The sequence below is a fragment of the Scyliorhinus canicula genome, chromosome 7 (genome assembly GCF_902713615.1).
Source record: "Scyliorhinus canicula chromosome 7, sScyCan1.1, whole genome shotgun sequence".
NCBI lineage: Eukaryota > Metazoa > Chordata > Chondrichthyes > Carcharhiniformes > Scyliorhinidae > Scyliorhinus > Scyliorhinus canicula.
Window position 1 is genome coordinate 120,063,145 of NC_052152.1, and position 21,805 is coordinate 120,084,949.

A 21,805-nucleotide genomic window follows, 5' to 3' on the forward strand; every position below is an offset into this window, starting at 1 on the left:
AAGGCAGCCTTGAGGAGGTGTTTATAGAATGTATCCGCGATAATTTCCTAGAACAGTATGTAATGGAACCTACGAGGGAACAAGTGGTCCTCGATCTTGTCCTGTGTAATGAGACAGGATTGATTCATGATCTCATAGTTAGGGATCCTCTCGGAAGGAGCAATCACAATATGGTGAAATTTAAAATACAGATGGAGGGTGTGAAGGTAAAATCAAATACTAGTGTTTTGTGCTTAAACAAAGGAGATTACAATGGGATGAGAGAAGAACTAGCTAAGGTAGACTGGGAGCAAAGACTTTATGGTGGAACAGTTGAGGAACAGTGGAGAACCTTCCAAGCGATTTTTCACAGTGCTCAGCAAAGGTTTATACCAACAAAAAGGAAGGATGGTAGAAAGAGGGGAAATCGACCGTGGATATCTCAGGAAATAAGGGAGAGTATCAAATTGAAGGAAAAAGCATACGAAGTGGCAAAAATTGATGGGAGACTAGAGGACTGGGAAATCTTTAGGGGGCAACAGAAAGCTACTAAAAAAGCTATAAAGAAGAGTAAGATAGATTATGAGAGTAAACTTGTTCAGAATATAAAAACAGACAGTAAAAGTTTCCACAAATATATAAAACAAAAAAGAGTGGCTAAGGTAAATATTGGTCCTTAAGTTTAGAGGATGAGAAGGGAGTTTTAATAATGGGAGATGAGGAAATGGCTGAGGAACTGAACAGGTTTTTTGGGTCGGTCTTCACAGTGGAAGACACAAATAACATGCCAGTGACTGATAGAAATGAGGCTATGACAGGTGAGGACCTTGAGAGGATTGCTGTCACTAAGGAGGTAGTGATGGGCAAGCTAATGGGGCTAAAGGTAGACAAGTCTCCTGGCCCTGATGGAATGCATCCCAGAGTGCTAAAAGAGATGGCTAGGGAAATTGCAAATGCACTCGTGATAATTTACCAAAATTCACTAGACTCTGGGGTGGTCCCGGTGGATTGGAAATTAGCAAACGTGACACCACTGTTTAAAAAAGGAGGTAGGCAGAGAGTGGGTAATTATAGGCCAGTGAGCTTAACTTCAGTAGTAGGGAAGATGCTGGAATCTATCATCAAGGAAGAAATAGTGAGGCATCTGGATAGAAATTGTCCCATTGGGCAGACGCAGCATGGGTTCATAAAGGGCAGGTCGTGCCTAACTAATTTAGTGGAATTTTTTGAGGACATTACCAGTGCAGTAGATAACGGGGAGCCAATGGATGTGGTATATCTGGATTTCCAGAAAGCCTTTGACAAGGTGCCACACAAAAGGTTGCTGCATAAGATAAAGATGCATGGCATTAAGGGTAAAGTAGTAGCATGGATAGAGGATTGGTTAATTAATAGAAAGCAAAGAGTGGGGATTAATGGGTGTTTCTCTGGTTGGCAATCAGTAGCTAGTGGTGTCCCTCAGGGATCAGTGTTGGGCCCACAATTGTTCACAATTTGCATAGATGATTTGGAGGTGGGCACCAAGTGCAATGTGTCCAAGTTTGCAGACGACACTAAGATGAGTGGTAAAGCGAAAAGTGCAGAGGATACTGGAAGTCTGCAAGGGATTTGGATAGTTTAAGTAAATGGGCTAGGATCTGGCAGATGGAATACAATGTTAACAAATGTGAGATTATCCATTTTGGTAGGAATAACAGCAAAAGGGATTATTATTTAAATGATAAGATGTTAAAACATGCTGCTGTGCCAAGGGACCTGGGTGTCGTAGTGGCATGAGTCGCAAAATGTTGGTTTACAGGTGCAACAGATGATTAAGAAGGCGAATGGAATTTTGTCCTTCATTGCTAGAGGGATGGAGTTTAAGACTAGGGAGGTTATGCTGCAATGGTATAAGGTGTTAGTGAGGCCACACCTGGAGTATTGTGTTCAGTTTTGGTCTCCTTACTTGAGAAAGGACGTACTGGCGCTGGAGGGTGTGCAGAGGAGATTCACTAGGTTAATCCCAGAGCTGAGGGTGTTGGATTACGAGGAGAGGTTGAGTAGATTGGGACCGTACTCGTTGGAATTTAGAAGGATGCGGGGGCGGTGGTGGGGGGGGGGGGGGGGGGGTATCTTATAGAAACATCTAAAATTATGAAGGGAATAGATAGGATAGATGCGGGAAGGTTGTTTCCACTGGCGGGTGAAAGCAGAGGTAGGGGGCATAGCCTCAAATAAGGGAAAGTAGATTTAGGACTGAGTTTAGGAGGAACTTCTTCACCCAAAGGGTTGTGAATCTATGAAATTCCTTGCCCAGTGAAGCAGTTGAGGCTCCTTCATTAAATGTTTTTAAGGTAAAGATAGATAGTTTTTTGAAGAATAAAGTGATTAAGGGTTATGGTGTTCGGGCCGGAAAGTGGAGCTGAGTCCTCAAAAGATCAGCTATGATCTAATTGAATGGTCGAGCAGGCTCGAGGGGCCAGATGGCCTACTCCTGCTCCTAGTTCTTATGTTCTTATAACTTCCTCCGCCAGGCTGGCCAGATTCCACTTGTGAATCCGTGTCCAGTCCCGGGCTATCTGGATCCCCAGGTAGCGGAATTTGTTTTGGACTAGTTTGAATGATAGTCCCTCCAGCTCTGTCCCTCCCCCATTCGGATTCATCGGGAATAACTTGCTCTTGCCCAGGTTGAGTTGTGGCCCGAAAAGGCTCCGAAATGTTCGAGCAGTTGCATGATTGCTTTCAGGCCGTTCTGTGTGTCTGAGATGTAGAGGAGCATGTCATCCGCACAGAGCGATACTCTATGCTCTCTGCCCCCTTTTTGATGCCCTTCCACCTTTTTGCATCTCGCAGGGTTGGGTTAGCACAGTGGGCTAAACAGCTGGCTTGTAATGCAGAACAACGCCAGCAACGCGGGTTCAATTCCCGTACCGGCCTCCCTGAACAGGCGCTGGAATATGGCGACTAGAGGCTTTTCACAGTAACGTCATTGAAGCCTACTTGTGACAATAAGCGATTATTATTATTATTATTATTAATTGCCAGGGGTTCAATTGCCAGGGCCAAGCGGGGATAGTCGGCATCCCTGCCTTGTGCCCCTGTGTAGCTGGAAATATTCAGAGCTGGCGATGGTCCGAACGCTCGCCTTGGGGGTGTTATACAGGGGTTTCACGTCCCCAACCTGAACCGCCCCAGTACCTCTATGAGGTACTTCCATTCGACTCTGTCGAAGGCCTTTTCTGCTTCTGGGGAGACGATCACCTCTGGTGTTCTCTCCCCGGATGGGGTCATTATTACATTCAGCAGCCGCCTGATATCCGCAGTTAGCTGCCTGCCTGCCTGTCTGGTCCTCTGCGACCACCTCTGGTCTGCAGTTCTCCAATCTCTTGGCCAGGACTTTCGCGAGTCTACATTTAGCAGCAAAACGGGTCTGTATGATCCACATTCCGTCAGGTCCTTGTCTTTTTTGGTTATCAGCGATATCATGGCCTGTGTTAGTGTAGGAGGCAGGGTGCCCGTCGTTAGCAAGTCTGCGAACATGTTCCGTAGGTGTTGGGCCAGGGCTGGTGCGAATTTCTTAGAGGTCTGCTAGGAACCCATCGGGTCCCTGTGCCATCCCCATCTGCATGGAGCTGATATTCTCCACGATCTCTCCCAGTCCTATCAGTGCCTCCAGCTCTCCCTGTCTATCGTCCCCCAGTCCATTGAGGAACCATTTCATCCCTGAGTCCCCATCGGGAGCTTTGGAGGTGTACAGTCAGTAAATGGTCTTGAACACTCAGATGATCTCTTTTTGCTCAGTTACCAGTCTGCCTCTGCTGTTCCTCACCTGGGCTATCTCTCTCTTGTAGCTGCCTGCTTTCTCAGCTGGTGAGCCAGCAGGCGACTAGCCTTCTCTCCGTTTTCGCAGAAGGTCCCCGTTTCTGGCGGAGTTGGTGCACTGCCTTCCTGGTGGATAGCAGGTTAAAGTCCATCTGCAGCTTTTTCCTCTCCCAGAAGTTCTGTAGTCAGGGCCTCGACCTCCAGAATGGAGTCGATCAGTTGCTGCTTGGCCACCTTCTCTTCCCTGTCTCTACATGCCTTGTAGGCTATCTCCCCCCTAATCACCACCTTCATTGCCTCCCAGCGGATGGACGATGAGACCTCCTCGTTGCTGAAAAACCTGCAGCAAAAACAGAAAATGTTGGACAATGTCAGCACATCTGGCAGCATCTGCGGAGAAGGGAGCTAACATTTCGAGTCTGGGTGACTCTTTGTCAACCTGTAACACTTGTTTGGCAGACACAATCGACTTGACATTAGGTTGTAGGTTGTGTACAGACTCACTCAGAATGAATGTATCTGTACACATTGGGGCAGCACGGTGGCACAGTGGTTAGCACTGCTGCCTCACAGCTCCTAAGACCCGGGTTCAATTCCTCGGGTGTGGAGTTTGCACTTTCTCTCCGTGTCTGCGTGGGTTTCCTCCGGGTGCTCTAGTTTACTCCCACAGTCCAAAGGTGTGCAGGTTAGGTGGATTGGCCATGCTAAATTGTCCCTTAGTGTCCAAAGGTTAGGTGGGGTTACGGCCTTAGGGTGGGAGAATAGGCCTACGTAGTGTGCTCTTTCAGAGGGCCGGTGCAAACTTGATAGGCCGAATGGCCTCCCTCTGAACTGCAGGGGTTCTATGACAAATTATCAATGTTGCGGTGATGATGACTTGTAAAATGTATGGCTGTCAATTAATTGTGCACTATTTTGCTTTGTTTCTAGTCCCCATGTCAAAGGACGATGGTATTTCTATCCCTGAGTTCTCTCCACTCAATGAGGTGAGCCATGTGGTTGACCTGGAGAAGGAGCAAAATGGGTTGGGTGACGCCCAGGCTGTTGAAGATCTCATTGACTTGACAGTTCATTCTACCTACACCAAGTTATCCAAGGACAAGATGAGCTTGGGCGACTGTAACAAGAACTTGATTGAAGGGCGATGCATTTCGATGGAGAATCCTCTCATCACATCGCTGACTAAATCTGTTGAGGAAACTCATATACAAACATCAGCAGGTAAATCAGCCCGCTATTGATAAAATGAGTGAATCTAAAAAGCAAATTACTGCGGATGCTGGAATCTGAAACTAAAAAGAAAATGCTGGAAAATCTCAGCAGGTCTGGCAGCATCTGTAGGGAGAGGAAAGAGCTAATGTTTTGAGTCCAGGTGACCCTTTGTCAAAAGCTTTGACAAAAGCTCATCTATTTTAATCTATTTTGTTTAGTTAGTTCATTCCGCAACCCACGGAGGAGGATTATCTTGTGTTTATACAAAGTTTTGTCACGTAACCCCGCATAAAGTCAATAGGAATATTAGAGGATATTGTCAAATACTCACACACGCAGGCTGGGTATCGTCCCAGGTTCGATTCCCGGCTGGGTCACTGTCTGTACGGAGTCTGCACATTCTCCCCGTGTGTGCGTGGGTTTCCTCCGGGTGCTCCGGTTTCCTCCCACAGTCCAAACATGTGCAGGTTAGGTGGATTGGCCATGTTAAATTACCCTTAGTGTCCAAAATTGCCCTTACTGTTGGGTGGGGTTACTGGGTTATGGGGATAGGGTGGTGTGAGCTTGGGTAGGGTGCTCTTTCCAAGAGTCGGTGCAGACTTGATGGGCCGAATGGCCTCCTTCTGCACTGTAAATTCTATGTAAATATTGTGCGACCACCAACTTGGGCTGCCAATTCCAGACTCCCCCTACCCTCTGTGTAAAAAGTTCTTCCTCATGGCCCCTCTATAACTTAGAATCATCATAGAATTTACAGTGCAGAAGGAGGCCATTCGGCCCATCGAGTCTGCACCGGCTCTTGGGAAGAGCACCCTACCCAAGCCCACACCTCCACCCTAACCCCATAACCCAGTAACCCCACCCAACACTAAGGGCAATTTTGGACACTAAGGGCAATTTAAGGGGCTGGTTTAGCTCACTGGGCTACATTGCCGGCTTTTAAAACAGACCAAGGCAGGCCAGCAGCACGGTTCGATTCCCATAACAGTCTCCCCGAAGAGGCACCGGAATGTGGCGACTAGGGGCTTTTCACAGTAACTTCATTGAAGCCTACTCGTGACAATAAGCGATTTTCATTTCATTTCATTTATCATGGCCAATCCACTTAACCTGCACATCTTTGGACTGTGGGAGGAAACCGGAGCACCCGGAGGAAACCCACACACACACGGGGAGAACGTGCAGACTCCGCACAGACAGTGACCCAAGCCGGGAATCAAACTTGGGACCCTGGAGCTGTGAAGCAATTGTGCTAACCACAATGCTACCGTGCTGCCCCCACTTCTGCCACTTATCTTGAATCGATGCCCCCTGGTTCTAGAATTCTCCACCAAGAGAAACAATTTTATCCTGTCCACTCTATCTCTTCCCCTCATAAATTTGTACACCTCAATTAAGTCACCCCTCAGCCTTCTTTGTTCCAGGAAAATAACCCCAACTTATCAAATCTCTCCTCATAGCTACACTTTTCTAGCCTTGGCAACATTCCTGTAAACCTCCTTCGCACTCTCTCCAGAGCAGTTATATCCTTCCTGTAACATGGCGACCAGAACTGCACACCAGTGGCCTCACCAGTGTTTTGTACAATTCCAATATTATATCCTTACTTTTATATTCTATACCTCTGAAATGAAATGAAAATCGCTTATTGTCACAAGTAGGCTTCAAATGAAGTTACTGTGCAAAGCCCCTAGTCGCCACATTCCGGCGCCTGTTCAGGGAGGCTGGTCTGGGAATTGAACCAGCGCTGCTGGCTGTCTTGGTCTGCTTTAAAAGCCAGCTATTTAGCCCTGTGCTAAACCAGCCAGTGAAGGAGAGCATTCCATATGCTTTCTTTACAACCTTGTCTACTTGAACTGCTGTCTTTAGGGACCTGTGCACCTGTACGCCAAGATATCTCACTTCATCTACCCCTCTTAGTACATTCCATTTATTATTTACTCCCTATAATTGTTCGCCTTCCCTAAATGCATGACCTCACACTTCTCTGGATTAAATTCCATCTGCCACTTTATCACCCACTCCACCAATTCACCTATATCATTTTGGAGAATATAGCTATCCTCTATACTGTCCATCACTCGGCCAATCGTTGTGTCATTTGCAAATTTCCCAATTGTACTCCCCACGTTCAAGTCCAAATCGTTAATATAGAACACAAAGAGTAATGGTCCCAACACCGAGCCAATGGAACACCACTTGAAACAACTTTCTAATTGCAGAGGCAGCCATCAATCCTTTGTTTCCTGTCACTAAGGCAACTTTTTATTCAGTTTGCCACATTGCCCTGTATCTCATGTGCTTTTATTTTCTTGACCAATCTAAATGCCTTGCTAAAATTCTTTTTTTTTAAATATTTTAATTAAAACTCCTTGAAAACCCCATTCACCCCCACCAGGTTCAGTACCACTCTTCCCCTCCCGTCCTTCACCCTTCTGATCTCCCTCATTGCCACCTGCTTCCTAAGTTGGTGGGCTAGCATCCTACTCGCCTCTCCCCGTACTCGTACACTGCCCCTCTGGCCCTCCGCAACTGCCCTAATGCCTTCCCCATGGACACCAACCCAAATTATATCTGGAGCTTCTGCCTCTCCTTCGCCACCCTGCCTCCGGGGCCTCCGATTACCTCCTAGCCACCCGCAGGATCTTGTCCACCAGCCTTGCTATCTCTGCCCGATTCACCTTTTCCCTATGCGCCCGGATCGATATGAACTGACCACTGCCTTGAGGGCCTCCCATAGCCTTATGGCCGAAACCTTACCCTTGTCATTCAGTTCCACGTACCCCAGAATGACAGCTCTCACCCACTCACATACCTCCTCATCCACTCACAGCCCCACGTACAGTCTCCACTGCGGGCACTACCCCCCCAACCCCGTCCACTTGCAAATCCACCCAGTGCAGTGCATGGTCTGAAACCACGATTGCCGAGTACCTTGAGTTGACAACCCTTGCCAGCAGCGCCTTGTCCACCATAAAATAATGAATCTAGTACACCCTGTGCACATGGGAGAAGTACGAGAACTCCTTCACCCTGGGCTTCCCAAGCCTCCACGGATCCCCGGGAGTGCAGTGGGGCATGACCAGGGGCCGGTCAAAGGCCCCCTCCCCCATCAACGTCTCCAACATTTTGGCTACACATGAGCCAGCGTCCGCTCCCTCGATGCCCTTGGGCATCTCCACGATTCTTAAGTTTTGTCTCAGGGAGAAGTTCTCCAGATCCTCCACCTTCTCCTTTAACAGCTTCTGGGTCTCCCTCATCATACCGATCTTGGCTCCCAACGACGTAAGCTGCCCCTCATGCTCCCCCACCGCTTCCTCCACCTTCCGAATAGCCTGGCCCTGGGTCTCCAGCCTCTGTTCTACCCGATCAATTCCCACTTTAGTGGTTCCACTGCCTTGGCTAGGTTTTCCTGGGCTTCCCTCTGCTGACTGAACTTCTCATTTAAGAAGTCCACCTGCTGCTCCGTTGACCATTGAGTAGGGAGGACTGACCCTACACCCTCCGCCATCTTCACCTGTGGTGCACAAAAAATTCTTGTTCCAATCCCTTCTTCTTGACCCACTTTTGGTCTGCGGATCCATCCACCAGCACCATCAGTGGAGTTTAACTTTCCTCAGTCACCTCTACACCTTCTTCCACCAAAACATCTGCCTACCAAACGGGGAAAAGGACCAAACAAGCCGCTTCGAGCGGGAGCTGTCAAATGTGCGACCACTCACACCATGGCCGCCACCGGAAGTCTGCCTTGCTAAAATACGCCACCACATCCACTGCACTACCTTCATCGAACCTTCTTGTCACTTCCTCAAAGAATTCAATCAAATTTGTGAGGCAAGACCTTCCTTTAACAAATCGTTGCTGACTATCCCTAAATAGTCCATGCCTTTCTATGCGACAGTTAATCGTATCTCTCAGGATGGATTCTACTAATTTGCCCACCACTGAAGTAAGACTAACTGGCCTATAATTGTTTGGCATTTCCTTCAATCCCTTTTTAAATAATTTGCATTTCTCCAGTCCTCTGGTACCTCCCCTGTGTCTAGTGAGGAAAATCATCCTCAGAGCATCTGTTATCTCCACCCTGACCTCCTTCAGTAGCCTGGGAAACAATCCATCTGGCCCTGGCGATTTATCAACTTTCACGAATTTCAATCCTTCGTGTACTTCCTCTCTCTTTATGAATCTCCTCTCTCTTTATGAATATCCTGTCCAATATCTCACATTGTTCCTCCTGGACTACTATATCTGCATCATCCATTTCCTTTGTAAACATGGAGATGAAATATTTATTTAAAACCCTTCCCATAGCCTCTACATCGATACACAAGTTCCCTTCTTCGCCTCTGATAGGTCCCAATTTTTCCTCAACTAACCTTTTACCATTAACATGTTGGTAAAACATTATGGGTTTTCTTCAACTTCATTTGCTAATCTTTTTTCATGCAATCTGGTTGATTTCCTTTTTTCTTTTTTGACTTCGTCCCCGCGCTTTCTAAACTCGCCTAGGCTATCTGCAGTGCTTAGTTCTTTGTGCCTATTGTATGTTTTTTTTTCTGTTTGCTCTTACCCTGCATTCCTCGAGACAACCAAGGGGATTTGGCAGTACCATTCTTATTTTTGGAGAGAACATGGCTACTTTGCACCTTTAGGATCTCTCCTTCCGTGCTTCCTACTGGTTTTCCACAGATTTATCCTCTAGCAGTGCTGACCAGCCCCTTCAGCCAAATCCCTTCTCATTTCTGTAAAATTTGCTTTCCCCAGTTCAAAATTTTATTCCTGCTTTATCTCTGTCCTTTTCCATGGTAATACTGAAACCTAACTGAATTGTGATCACGATCCCCAATATGATCGGTAACTGTCACTTCACCCACTTGTCCTTCTTCGTTCCCCAGGACTAGGTCTAGAATTCCATCTCCTCCCATTGGGTTTTTCACTAATTGGTTGAAAAACTTTTCTTCAACACATTGCATGAACTTTTCTCCCTCAGCTCCCGTTATATTGGTTGAATCCCAGTTTATATTGGGTTAGTTAAAGTCTGCTCTTTTTTCCCTCTTGCCCTTGCAGGCAGAAATTTCTATCTCCCTTTCATTATTTGGGGGTCTGTAGTATACCCCAGCAGTGTCACGGCCCTTTTTATTTCTAAGCTCAACCCATAAAGCCTCGTTTGTTGACCCGTTTAGTATATCATCCCTTCTCACAACTGGAATTCATTCTTTAACCCTCCTTTTTTTATCTCCCACTCTGTCCTACTGAAAACTCTGTATCCAATTATGCCCCTCGTTCAGCCAGGTTTCTGTTATAGCAATGACATCCTGCTGCCGTGTGTCGGCCTGGGCTCTAAACTCATCTACCTTATTTGTAATACTTCTTGCATTGCAATATAAACAGTTCAACCCCGCCATTTTCCCTTGCTGGAGACTTTTTAACCCTTGCTTCTCCTGTAATTCCAAGGTTATCACAACAGCTACATCACTAGCTATTGCTCTACCTCCATTTTCCTGATCCTACTCCTGGATCCCTGCCACACTAGCTTAAATCCCCGCAAGGACATTTGTCCCAGCTCTGCCGGGTGCAAGTCTGTACAGGTCCCACCTTCCACAGAATCTGAATCCTTCGCGGCTACGCATTCATCTGATCTATCCTCTGACCCCTACTCTCTCTAGTGCGTGGCACTAGGAGTAACCCTGAGATTACTACATTTGAGATCCTGCATTTTAGTTCACCTCCTAACTTCTTGTACTCAGTTTACAGGTCCTCATCCTTTAGTTTACCAATGTCATTGGTACTAATATGTACCATGATCACTGGCTGTTCACCTTCCCTCCCCAGAATGCCCTGCAGCCGCTCCATGACATCCCGGACCGTGGCTGCAGGGAGGCAACATACTATTCTTGATTCACGTTTGCGGCCACAGAAGCGGTCTGTCTGTGCCCCTAACTATTGAATCCCTATCACTGTAGCCCTGACGCTCGTTTTTCTCCCACCCATCTGAGCAGCAGAGCCACCCACGGTGCCGTAGATTTGACAGCTGCTGCTTTCCCCTGAGAGGCCACCCCCAACAGTATCCAAAGCTGTTTGAGAAGGGGATGACCACAGGGGACTCCTGCACTACCTTCCTGAGTCTTTTACTTTTCCTGATTCACCCATTCCCTTTCTGCCTGTGTAATCCTCACCTGTTGTGTGACCACCTCACTAAATGCACTATCCATGGCTTCCTCTGCATCACGGAGTTGTAGATGGGGCAGGGAGGGGGTTTGGGGGGGAGGGGGGTTGGCAGTGGAGGAGGCAGTTGTACATTTCAAGGCTAGGAGGAATCAGATTTTCATCGTGAGGGCCATGGGACAAAGATGGGTGCACAGGGTTGAGAAACAGATCAGCCCAGACTGACTGAATGGTGGAACCAACTTGAGGAGCTGAATGGATTATTCCTGTTCCTGTTGGCAGGGTCTTCCGGCCCTGCCCACTGCAAGAATTGTCGTGGGTGGGACGGATAATTTGACAAACCAGTGAAAGGTCCATTGACTTTGGGCGGGAATTTCACTGCGGGCCGGGAATCCTGTGTTTCGTTTGGAATTTTAATGTTGGCCGGCCACAGCTAAATTTTGAACGAGGATAAGCAAAGAACATTGCTTCATTCATTTTTTTTCAGACGAAGGTGCAGAAGTGTTCACTGAATCCTCAAAGCTGACGAGTTGCTTTTGTCCCTTCCCCAGAGCTTTGAACAAGTCGGACAGGGTGTGAAAGACTTGCATCAGTAAGTCCAACGTCACTATGACTCTGAAGACTTGTGTTACCTTGAGAAGATTCATGTAGCCTTCATGGACAAGTTGGAAAAACTAACAGTGATCCTTCACGCAACAAATCATCCGTATTAAATGCAGATCTTTCTTTTTACAAATATGATTCTGTAAATGTTGCTGCTGGCCATAGTGGCCGGTTAGAGCAATAGCCTTGAGCATCATTCATCCTGCAATTAAATTACTACAGTAAAAGCTCACAGTGATAACAATTTTTAATAAACCCTCTATCGGTCAGGTGAAATGTTACCCACATGTTAAGATAGATGTGAATCTCAATGATAATTAGTGCGCTTTTGCTGGCTTCTCCAATTCTTTTCAAAAACAAAAGTTAATATCAAAACCACTGAGTGAATTTCCCCTGAGAAGTGTTTGTTTAATTGCAGTTTGAATGGATCTTGCAGTAATGCACTGTGTGGATTAAGGGACGTCGTAATGTGTTTTAGAAAACTCAGGTATTCTTCTGTGGTAACTGAATGTTAATTTTGGTGTAAATGTCAAAACTGTTTTATTATGATTCTCAAAGCTTTATTGCACCATATTAATTCTAGTTTCATGGAAATGATTTTCATCCGTAACCAAGAACTAGAACCTTTCCTAATTTTTATGGTAAAATGGATTAGTGCAATCCTTCTCGTCTTCAGTTGTTAAATTAGATTAAGTATCCTCGTGCAGTATTATATTTTGGTTTACTGCTACTTCTAGCCTTTAAAGATCAAATGTCCTTCAACCAACACACTATTGTGCCTCTCATGAAAGCACTACATCAGACAAAAACAAAGCGTACTTTGCTGTAATTTGCAACCTAGAATGTTTCTTTTGGAAAAGGTGAGCTGTCCACTGGTCAGAAATCAGACTTACAAGCCTGCAATAAAAAACTGGAGGAGCAGCTGACAACACACAGTGTCCATGTACGGAATGGATATACATTGTGACATAAAAGTGACTTCAGGATCGAAGATTGAATGCATTAATTCTCTTCAAATGCAAATTGCTTTCATGTTTTTTCTTCAGTGCCACATTTTGCTTGTGTTTTGAAAGCAGGACCAGGTATAATCTGTAGACTGAAGTAATGTATGTTACTGTTATTGATGGAAAATAATAACAGCACAGGTTAGAAGTGATTTCATAGCAGTTTGATCCATTGGTGATTCTCACTTGCACCTCTCAGCTGCAATGAGCTCCCAACAAGGCAAATATATCTTCAAATTGTACAATCAAATATAAAAGAAATGTAAAAGGGCACATTTAAAGGTGCTCTGATTAGACATATACATAGAATCTCTATGAGATTCATAGAGATCTCCAAGAAGAAGGCCATTCAGTCCATCGAGTCTGCACCAGCCCTCTATAAGAGCGCCCTACCTACGGTTACTTCCCTGCCACACCCCCATAACCCCCATATCCTGAATAACTTTGGACACTGAGGGCAATTTAGCATGGCCAATCCACCTAACCCGCACATTTTTGCACTGTGGGAGGAAACGGAGTACCCGGAGGAAACCCACGAGAACAAGGGGAGAACGTCCAAATTCCATGCAGTCACCCAAGGCCAGAATCAAATCTGGGTCCCTGGCGCAGTGAGACACTTTAACCACTGTGCCACCAATTACTTAAAGTATTTTGCTCTAAAGTAATTATCAGGGGCACTGGGGAAGGGTCTATTTTGCATCGAGCACTTTGTCTGCGGTGTAGGCACCCTCTGTGCTTTGTCACTCTTAAAGACATTGATAGTATAGTTAAAATACAACGTACAGTACAATCGATTTTGTAGGTTTGATGTTAATCCTGTAATTTATTCCCAAAAAAAAATAACCAACCATATTTGTAGATCTGGATTGGGTTGGCAAAATTGCAGGATTGTCTCATAATTCCCAGGAATTAAAGATTAATCTCCTAGAAATGACCATGAGAAAAGCCCAGGAGAAAATCCATAGGGACTTGAAAAATATTGCAGTTACTCTTTATTTTCTTTGGACTCTCATTTTTTAATTACAAAAATGTTGGAGATGGGAAATGACTGTGACCAAACAGGTTGGCTGATGCAACCAGCAGGAGTCTATGTGGAGGCAGAGGTAGTGACCCTGGACCCAAATTGTTCAGCAGAATATACCTTGCCTCCCTCGGCCCGATTTCCTCTGTAGAGGTTGTATCTGTGTGTTGAACTCGGGGACACTGCCAATCCCTCCTCTAGGTGATGGTGAGCTCCAATTTTCACTCAGTATTTTATGTTTGCCTTTTGCCACAAAAAGTACCTGATGATAATTGTAGATGGTGAATTCTGGGTGAGGAAACCAGAGTACACAAGCATTAAGAGTTTGTGAATTAAACTAAAATGATCAAACATAAAGCAAACACTGGCAGGTGAGGTACAGAGTACAAAGAAAGGTGCGTACGTTAGCAGAGTGGCTGCCTGGTTTTGACCTCAATGGTAGGTGCCTTTGGGAAGGCTTGCTTAGGCAGGCCTTTCCTGTACTAAGCAGGTGCCACTGACTTTCAAGGCCCATTGGAAAATTTATGTTCTCCACAGAATTCAGACATTTCTTTTGGGTTGGTTGCTTGTCGTTGAAAAACCATGCGTTTCTTTTGGGAAATCTATACGTACATTTGGCCAAATCTGCACCGCTGGCTTAACCTCTCTCGAAACCGCTGTCTATCGGCTTCTATAGGGTAGAATAACCAGCATTTCAGTGCTTATTAGGACAATGCCTAGCTACTGAAACCAATGCTAATTGCGTGTGGCATACACACAGACTCACGCGCATGGGTCTTGTTGCTTCGATGCACTAAATTGACCCATTTTGTCCATGGATTGTCAACACCGTGAGGTTTGCATGCCACATTAGAGTCTGTACAAATGATCTCACAGGATACCACAACATGTACTACTTTCACTGAACAGTAACACCTTTTAGCCGGTGTACAATAGCTTGTTGTGTAGTTGCTGTTGTGCTAAATACTCCTCTCATAATGCACAGCATGTGTGTGTAATGCATCAATAAATTTTTATTCAAAATGCTCCCAGACTGTGCCACTTGTACTGTTGAAATCATCATTCTTAAAAGAGGTAAACCATGCCTGAAAGATTTATTCATTTTTTAATCTTTAAAGTTAGGATCCATTGCACCAAAGGAAGAGAGGGGCTAAAGGAAGAGAGAATCCATCATATTTCCAATCTCAGAGGATTGATATTCTACGGAATGTGGTTTTTGGACACAACATACAATTCCTACATTGCCATTTTCAACGGGTCATCAATTGTGTTTCTTTATAATCATTCTTGGAACTTACCAATGTCAGTATTTAGTGGCCAACCCTAGTTGTCCAGTTAGAAGGCTGTCTTCTTGAAACATTCTAATCGATGTGTTATAGGTAAATCCACAGTTCTGTTTGATAGGGAGTTATAGGGATGATGATGCAAAGGCAATATACATCCAAGATTTGTAAGCGGGTGACTTGAATTGGTGGTGTTGTATTTATTCATGGGATGTGAGTGTTGTTGGCTAGACTAACATTTTTTGCCCATCCTTAATTGCCTTTGAATGTGGTGGTGAGCTGCAGTCCATGTGGTGGAGGAAATTAAGAGAGGTGGCTACTCAGCGAGACCTTGGTGTCCTCATGCATCAGTCACTGAAAGTAAGCATGCAGGTACAGCAGGCAGTAAAGAAGGCAAATGGTATGTTGGCCTCATAGCAAGAGGATTTGAGCATAGGAATAGGGATGTTTTGCTGCCATTGTATAGGACATTGGTGAGGCCACACCTGGAGTATTGTGTGCAATTTTGATGTCCTTATCTGAGGATGTTCTTGCTATGTAGGCAGTGCAGCAAAGGTTTACCAGGCTGATTCCTGGGATGGCGGGACTGTCATATGAGGAGACACAAAGTCAGTTAGGATTATATTAATTGGAGTTTAGGAGTTTAGAAGAATGAGGGGGGATCTCATAGAAACGTATAAAATTCTAACAGGATTAGACGGGGTAGATACAGAAAGAATGTTCTCAATGGTGGGGGTGTCCAGAACTAGGGATCATTGTTGCAAATAAGGGATAAATCTATTAGGACTGAGGTGAGGAAAAATTTCTTCACCCAGAGAGTGGTGAATCTGTGGAATTCGCTACCACAGAAAGTAGTTGAGGCCAAAACATTGTGTGATTTCAAGAAGAAATTAGAAAAAGCTCTTGGGGCTAAAGGGATCAAGGGATTTGGGGGAAGGGATCAGGATATTGAATCTGATGATCAGCCATGATCATAATGAATGGCGGAGCAGACTTGAAGGGCCAAATAGCCTACTCCTGCTTATTGTTTCTATGTAAACTCTGACTGTTCGGGAGGGAGTTCCAGGTTAATAATCCAGTGACAGTGAAAATCCCACTGTCCCAAGTCAGTTGTGTGACTTGAAGTGGAACTTGTGGGTTCTGGTATCTGATGCATGTGCTGCCCTGGGTCCTTCAGCTAGTAACGGTTGTGGGTTTGGAAGGTGCTATCGAAGGAGCCTTTGCGAGGCGAGGTCCTGCAGTGCATCTTGTAGATGGTACACACTGCAGTTACTCTGCTCAGTGGTGGAGGCAGTGAATGTTTATGGTGGAGGAAAGGGAGTTGATCAAGCTGCCTGCTTTGTTCTGGATGGTGTCATGTTTCATGAGTGTTGTTTTAGCTGAACTCATCAGGCAAATAGAGAGTATTCTACCACACTCCTGACTTGTGCCTTGTAGATGGTGGACAGACTTTGGGGAGTCAGGTGGTGAGCTACTCGCTGCAGGATTCCCAGCCTGTGACCTGTTCTTGTAGCCACAGTATTTATATGACTAGTCAAGTTCAGTATCTGGTCAATGGTAACCACCAGGTATTGTAGGGTGATCAGTGAGAGGTCTACAGCACAGAAAAGGTCCTATGGCCCATCACATCTGCACCAGTTAAATTCAGCCACCAAAGTATTCTCCTATGTTCCAGCACTTGGCCCATAGTCTTTTTGCCTTGTGGTCGCAGATGTAATAATAATAATCTTTATTGTCACAGGTAGGCTTATATTGTAATGAAACTACTGTGAAAAGCACCTAGTCGCCACTTTTCGGTGCCTGTTCGGGTACACAAAGGGCAAAAAGTGTGCATCTAAACACTTTTTTGAATGCTATGAGGGTCTCTGTCTTTCAAGCAGTGAGATCCGGACTCCCACTAGCCTCAGGGCGAAAAGGTTTTCCATTACAGCCACCCTAACAATAATAATCTTTATTATTGTCACAAGTAGGCTTACATTAATACCGCAATGAAGTTATGTGAAAAGCCCTAGTTGCCACACTCCGGCGCCTGTTTGGGGTTCACAGAGGGAAAACTTAGAATGTCCAATTCACCTCATAGCACATCTTTCGGGACTTGTGGGAGGAAACCGGAGCACCCAGAGGAAACCCGCGTAGGCACAGGCCGAACATGCACACTCCGCACAGACAATGACCCAAGCGGGAATTGAACCCGGGACCCTGGCGATGTGAAGCAACAGTGCTAACCACTATACCTCCTACTCTTTGCCTTAAAACTATGCCCCCCCCCCCCCCCCCCCCCCCCCCCCCACCGGCCATTGATTCCTCCACCAAGGGCAAAGGTTTATACCTGTCTATTGCATCTATGCACCTCAATTTTATACCCTCTGATCCTTGGTGTTTCCCAGGGTCCTGTCATTTATCATGTATTCCCTTGCCTTGTTTATCCTGCCCAAGAACATCACCTCACACTTATCTGGATTGAATTCCATTTGCTGCTGATCAGTCCATCTGACCAGAATACCTATATCCTCCTGTAATCTAAGCCTCAAGTGCTCATCCAAGTACTTTTCAATGGCTGTGAGGCTCTTCCTCAATTACCCTCCCAGGCAGTGTATTCCAGATTCCCACCACCCTCTGCGTGAAAAGATTTTTCCTCAAATCCCCTCTAAACCTCCTGCCTTCCACCTTGAAATTATGCCCCCTTGTTATTGACCCTTCAACTAAGGGGAGCAGCTGCTTTCTATCTACCATGTCCATACCCTTCATAATCGTAGACACCTCAATCGGGTCCCCTCTCAGCCTCCTCTGTCCCAAAGAAAACAACCCAAGCTTATTCAGCTTAAATGTTCCATCCCAGGCAACATCCTGGTGAATCTCCTCTGCACCCCTTCTAGTCTAATCACATCCTTCCTATAGTGCAGTGACAGAACTGAACAGAGTCCTCCAACTGTGATCTCACCAATTTCTGACACATCTCCTGCACCTCTGCTCTCACTCTTTCCCCTACCTCCTAGTATAGGATCTCGCCTGTCCTCACTTATCACCCCACCAGCCTCCGCATTCCACCATTCTGCCAAATCTAACATGATGCCACCACCTACACATCTTCCATTCACTCCCCTGATCAGCATTCCACAGGGACCGCTCCCTCTGGGATACCCTGATCCATTCCTCCAACACCTCACTCTCTTCGCAAGGTCTCTTCCCATGCAATCACAGAAGGTGTAACCTACCCCTTTATCTCTTACCTGCTCACCATCCAAGGCCGTAAACACTCTTTTCAGATGAAGCAGCACTTCACGTGCACATCCTTCAATCTGGCCTATTGCATTCACTGCACCCAATACAGTCTACTCTAATCTGGAATCTGGAGAGGCTAAACATAGACTGTGTGACAGCTTTGCAGAACACCTCCCATGCGTCCACAAGCAGGACACAGATCTTCCTGTTGCTTGCGATTTCAACTCACCGCCTGTCCTTGGCCTATTTCAATGTTCCAGTGAAGCCCAGCGCAAACTGGAGGAATAGCCCCTCATCTTCTGATTCGGCACATTACAGCCTTCTGGACTTAACACTGAGTTCAACAACTTCAGACTGTGAACTCCTGGGTCCCATATGCTTTCACCTTCTTTATCAGTCTCCCATGTTGGACCGTCTCAAAGACTTTGCTGAAATCAATATAAACTACATCAACTGCCCAACCCTCATTTGCAGACCTGGTCACCTTCTCAACAAATTCAATCCAATTTGTTAGGCATGCCCTCCCTCTGACAAAGACACGCTGACAAGTCCCTGATCAAACCTTGCCTCTCCAAGTGGAGATTGATTCTTCCTTAAGAATTTTCTGCAATGGTTTCCCTCTAACTGGTGTGAGGCTCACTGGTCTGTAATTTCCTGGTTTATCTCTACTACCCTTCTTGAAAAGTCGAACCACATTAGCCATCCTCCAGTCCTCTGATACCTCCCCTGAGGTCAGAGAGGAATTTAAAAATTTGAGTCAGAGCCCCTGTAATTTACTCCCTCATCTCCCACAACAGCCTGGGATGCAATTTATCTGGACCCTGGGCTTTGTCCACTGTTTCGCCCGCCAGAACCTCCAGTATCTCATCACTCCCTATGTCAAACTGCTCAAGAACCACACAGTCTCTCTGTCTGAATTCTGCACCAACATCCTCCTTCTCCAAAGGGAAGACTGATGTAAATTGCTCGTTTAACACCCCACCAATGTCATCCGTCTTGACGTACAGGTGACCTCCTTGGTCCCTACTGGAGATTATCCACAAACTTACTGAGTAACCCTCCTCATTCAAGTCCAAATCACTCATATAAACTACAAACAACACCGGCCCCAACACTGATCCCTGTGAGACCCGACTGGACACCATACCCAGGTTTCCAGTCAGAAAAACGCCCCTTGACCATCGCCCTCTGCTTCCTGCCACTCAGTAAGAAGTCTTACAACACTAGGTTAAAGTCCAACAGGTTTGTTTGGAGTCCCTAGCTTTCAGAGCGCAGCTCCTTCCTCAGGTGATGTTTAATCCTGCCACCCAGGCAACTCTGGATCCAATTTACCAAATTCAGTCTCCCATGAGGGACCTTATCAAAAGCCTTGTTGAAGTACAAGTAGACAACGTCAAATGCATTTGCTTCATCTACGCATCTGGTCACCTCTTTAACAAATGAACAAGACCATGCTGACCCCACTTCCACTAACATGTCGACTTAGAAATGCAAAGTGCTTCATGTGTTGGGAAAAAAGAACATTTGAGGCACAAATATAAAAACAAGCACAGACTGCCGAGTTCCAGCAGAATAAATAATCCAACCAGAATGCATTGTGTGGAGGTTTGCCCAGCGGGTGTCCTTGAATAATGTGAAAGCAGGCAAGGTAGCCCCATCAGAGTGGTGTTGTTAGTGAACTGACAGACAAAGAGAACAAAACAAAAAGGTTCAATTAAAAGAGGTTGATAGAAATAGAGCAGAGTGACTCAAAAGTAAAACATTTAAAAGTAGCCTGACAGGGAATGAAAGCAAGGGCTGACAAGAAGGCCCAGGCTCAGAGTTTTACAACCGTGTTGTTGACTGTGTCATGTGAACCCCTGAAAGCTAGATTCAGTGGGCCGTGGTACATTGAAAGGGAAGTGAGAGAGGAAAACTATCAGGTATGCACCCAGATAGACACAAATTGCACAGTATGGCAAGTCAACATGTCAAAGAAGCATTGGGTTAGAGGAGATGAGAACAAGCAGAAGGTCTTGTTAGTAATAAAGCAGGGGGAGGGCGAGGGACAGGGACTTCCCTATCATTGATTTGGACAATGAGGAAGTAGCAGAAAATTCAAACCAGTGGTTGTCATCTCCCAGACAATAGCTGGCGAGTGAACTGACAAGAGTTACTGCAGTCATATAGGTGTATTTGAGGGAATAAACTAGGTAGAATGTGGATAGCGACACATAATGTAAATGTGGGCACACTGTTCCAATCAAACAACATCCATCTTGGTTAAATCCAGCTACGTAGGTACAGAATGAATTTGAGTATATGCTCAGGACTGACTTTATTGAATTGAGTTCCAGTAAGCCTAGTCCAAAAGAAAAGGAAGCATTTGTCAGGGCTAGAAGTCTGGGAACAGACAAAGCCCATGAGGAATATAAGGAAAGTAGGAAGGAATTTAAGCAGGAGTCTGGAGGGCTAAAAGGGGTCATGAAAAGTCATTGGCAGCAGGATTAATGAAAATCCCAAGGCTTTTCTTTCATATGTAGAGAGCAAGAGGGTAGCTAGAGAAATGGTTGACCCACTCAAGGACAGGGGAGGGAATCTATGCATGGAACCAGAGGAAATGGGTGAGGTATTAAATGAGTGCTTTGCATCAGTATTCATCAAAGAGAAAAACTTGATGGATGATGAGTCTGGGGAAGGGTGTGTAGATAATCTGAGTCACATTGAGATCAAAAAGGGAAGGTGTTGGGCATCTTGGAAAACATTACGGTAGACAAGTCCCCAGGGCCTGATGGGACCGACCCCAGAATACTGAGGGAGGCAAGGGAGGAAATTGCTGGGATCTGACAGAAATCTTTATAACCACATTTCTACAGGTGTCGTCCCAGAGGACTGGAGAATAGCCAATGTTGTTCCTTTGTTTAAGAAGGGTAGCAAGGATAATCAAGGAAATTACAGGGTGGTGAACCTTACATCTGTAGTAGGGAAATTATTGGAGAAGATTCTGCAAGACAGGATTTACTCCCATTTGGAAGCAAGTTGACATATTAACGAGAGGTAGCATGGTTTTGTGAAAGGGAGGTCGTGTTTCACTAACCTATTCGAGTTTTACAAGGAAGTGATAAAGATGATTGATGAAGATAGGGCAATGGATGTTCTCTACATGGACTTCAGTAAGGCCTTTGACAACGTTGCTCATAGCAGACTTGTACAGAAGGTGAAGTCACACAGGATCAGAGTGATCTGGCAAGATGGACCCAGAACTGGCTTGGTCATAGAAGACAGAGGATAGCAGTGGAAGGGTGCTTTTCTGAATGGAGCGCTGTAACTAGTGGTCAGGGATCAGTGTTTGCAGACCTTTGCTGTTTGTAGTATATATAAATGATTTGTAGGCAAATGTAACTGGTCTGATTAATAAGTTTGATTGCGGATAGCGATGAGGACTGTCAGAGGATACAGTACGATGTAAATCGGTTGGAGACTTGGGTGGAAAGATGGCAGATGGAGTTTAATCCGGGCAAATGTGAGGTACTGCA

General features: G+C 45.6%; 1 protein-coding gene across 14 annotated transcripts in view; it reads left to right on the forward strand.

Moving 5' to 3' along the window:
• The window catches only part of LOC119969323 (MAP7 domain-containing protein 2-like), a 262,025-nt gene extending 247,214 nt beyond the window's left edge, over window positions 1-14,811 (forward strand). For 13 of the 14 annotated variants that reach the window (XM_038802804.1, XM_038802802.1, XM_038802801.1 and 10 more), the window contains 2 exons: window positions 4,712-5,001; window positions 11,709-14,811. In XM_038802804.1, the coding sequence (XP_038658732.1) occupies window positions 4,712-5,001; window positions 11,709-11,716 (298 nt within the window). In that variant the 3' untranslated portion in view covers window positions 11,717-14,811. Of the gene's footprint in view, window positions 1-4,710; window positions 5,002-11,708 lie in introns of those variants that run through there. The other variant, XM_038802811.1, reaches the window with a different exon arrangement.
• The last annotated feature ends 6,994 nt before the right edge of the window (window positions 14,812-21,805 follow it).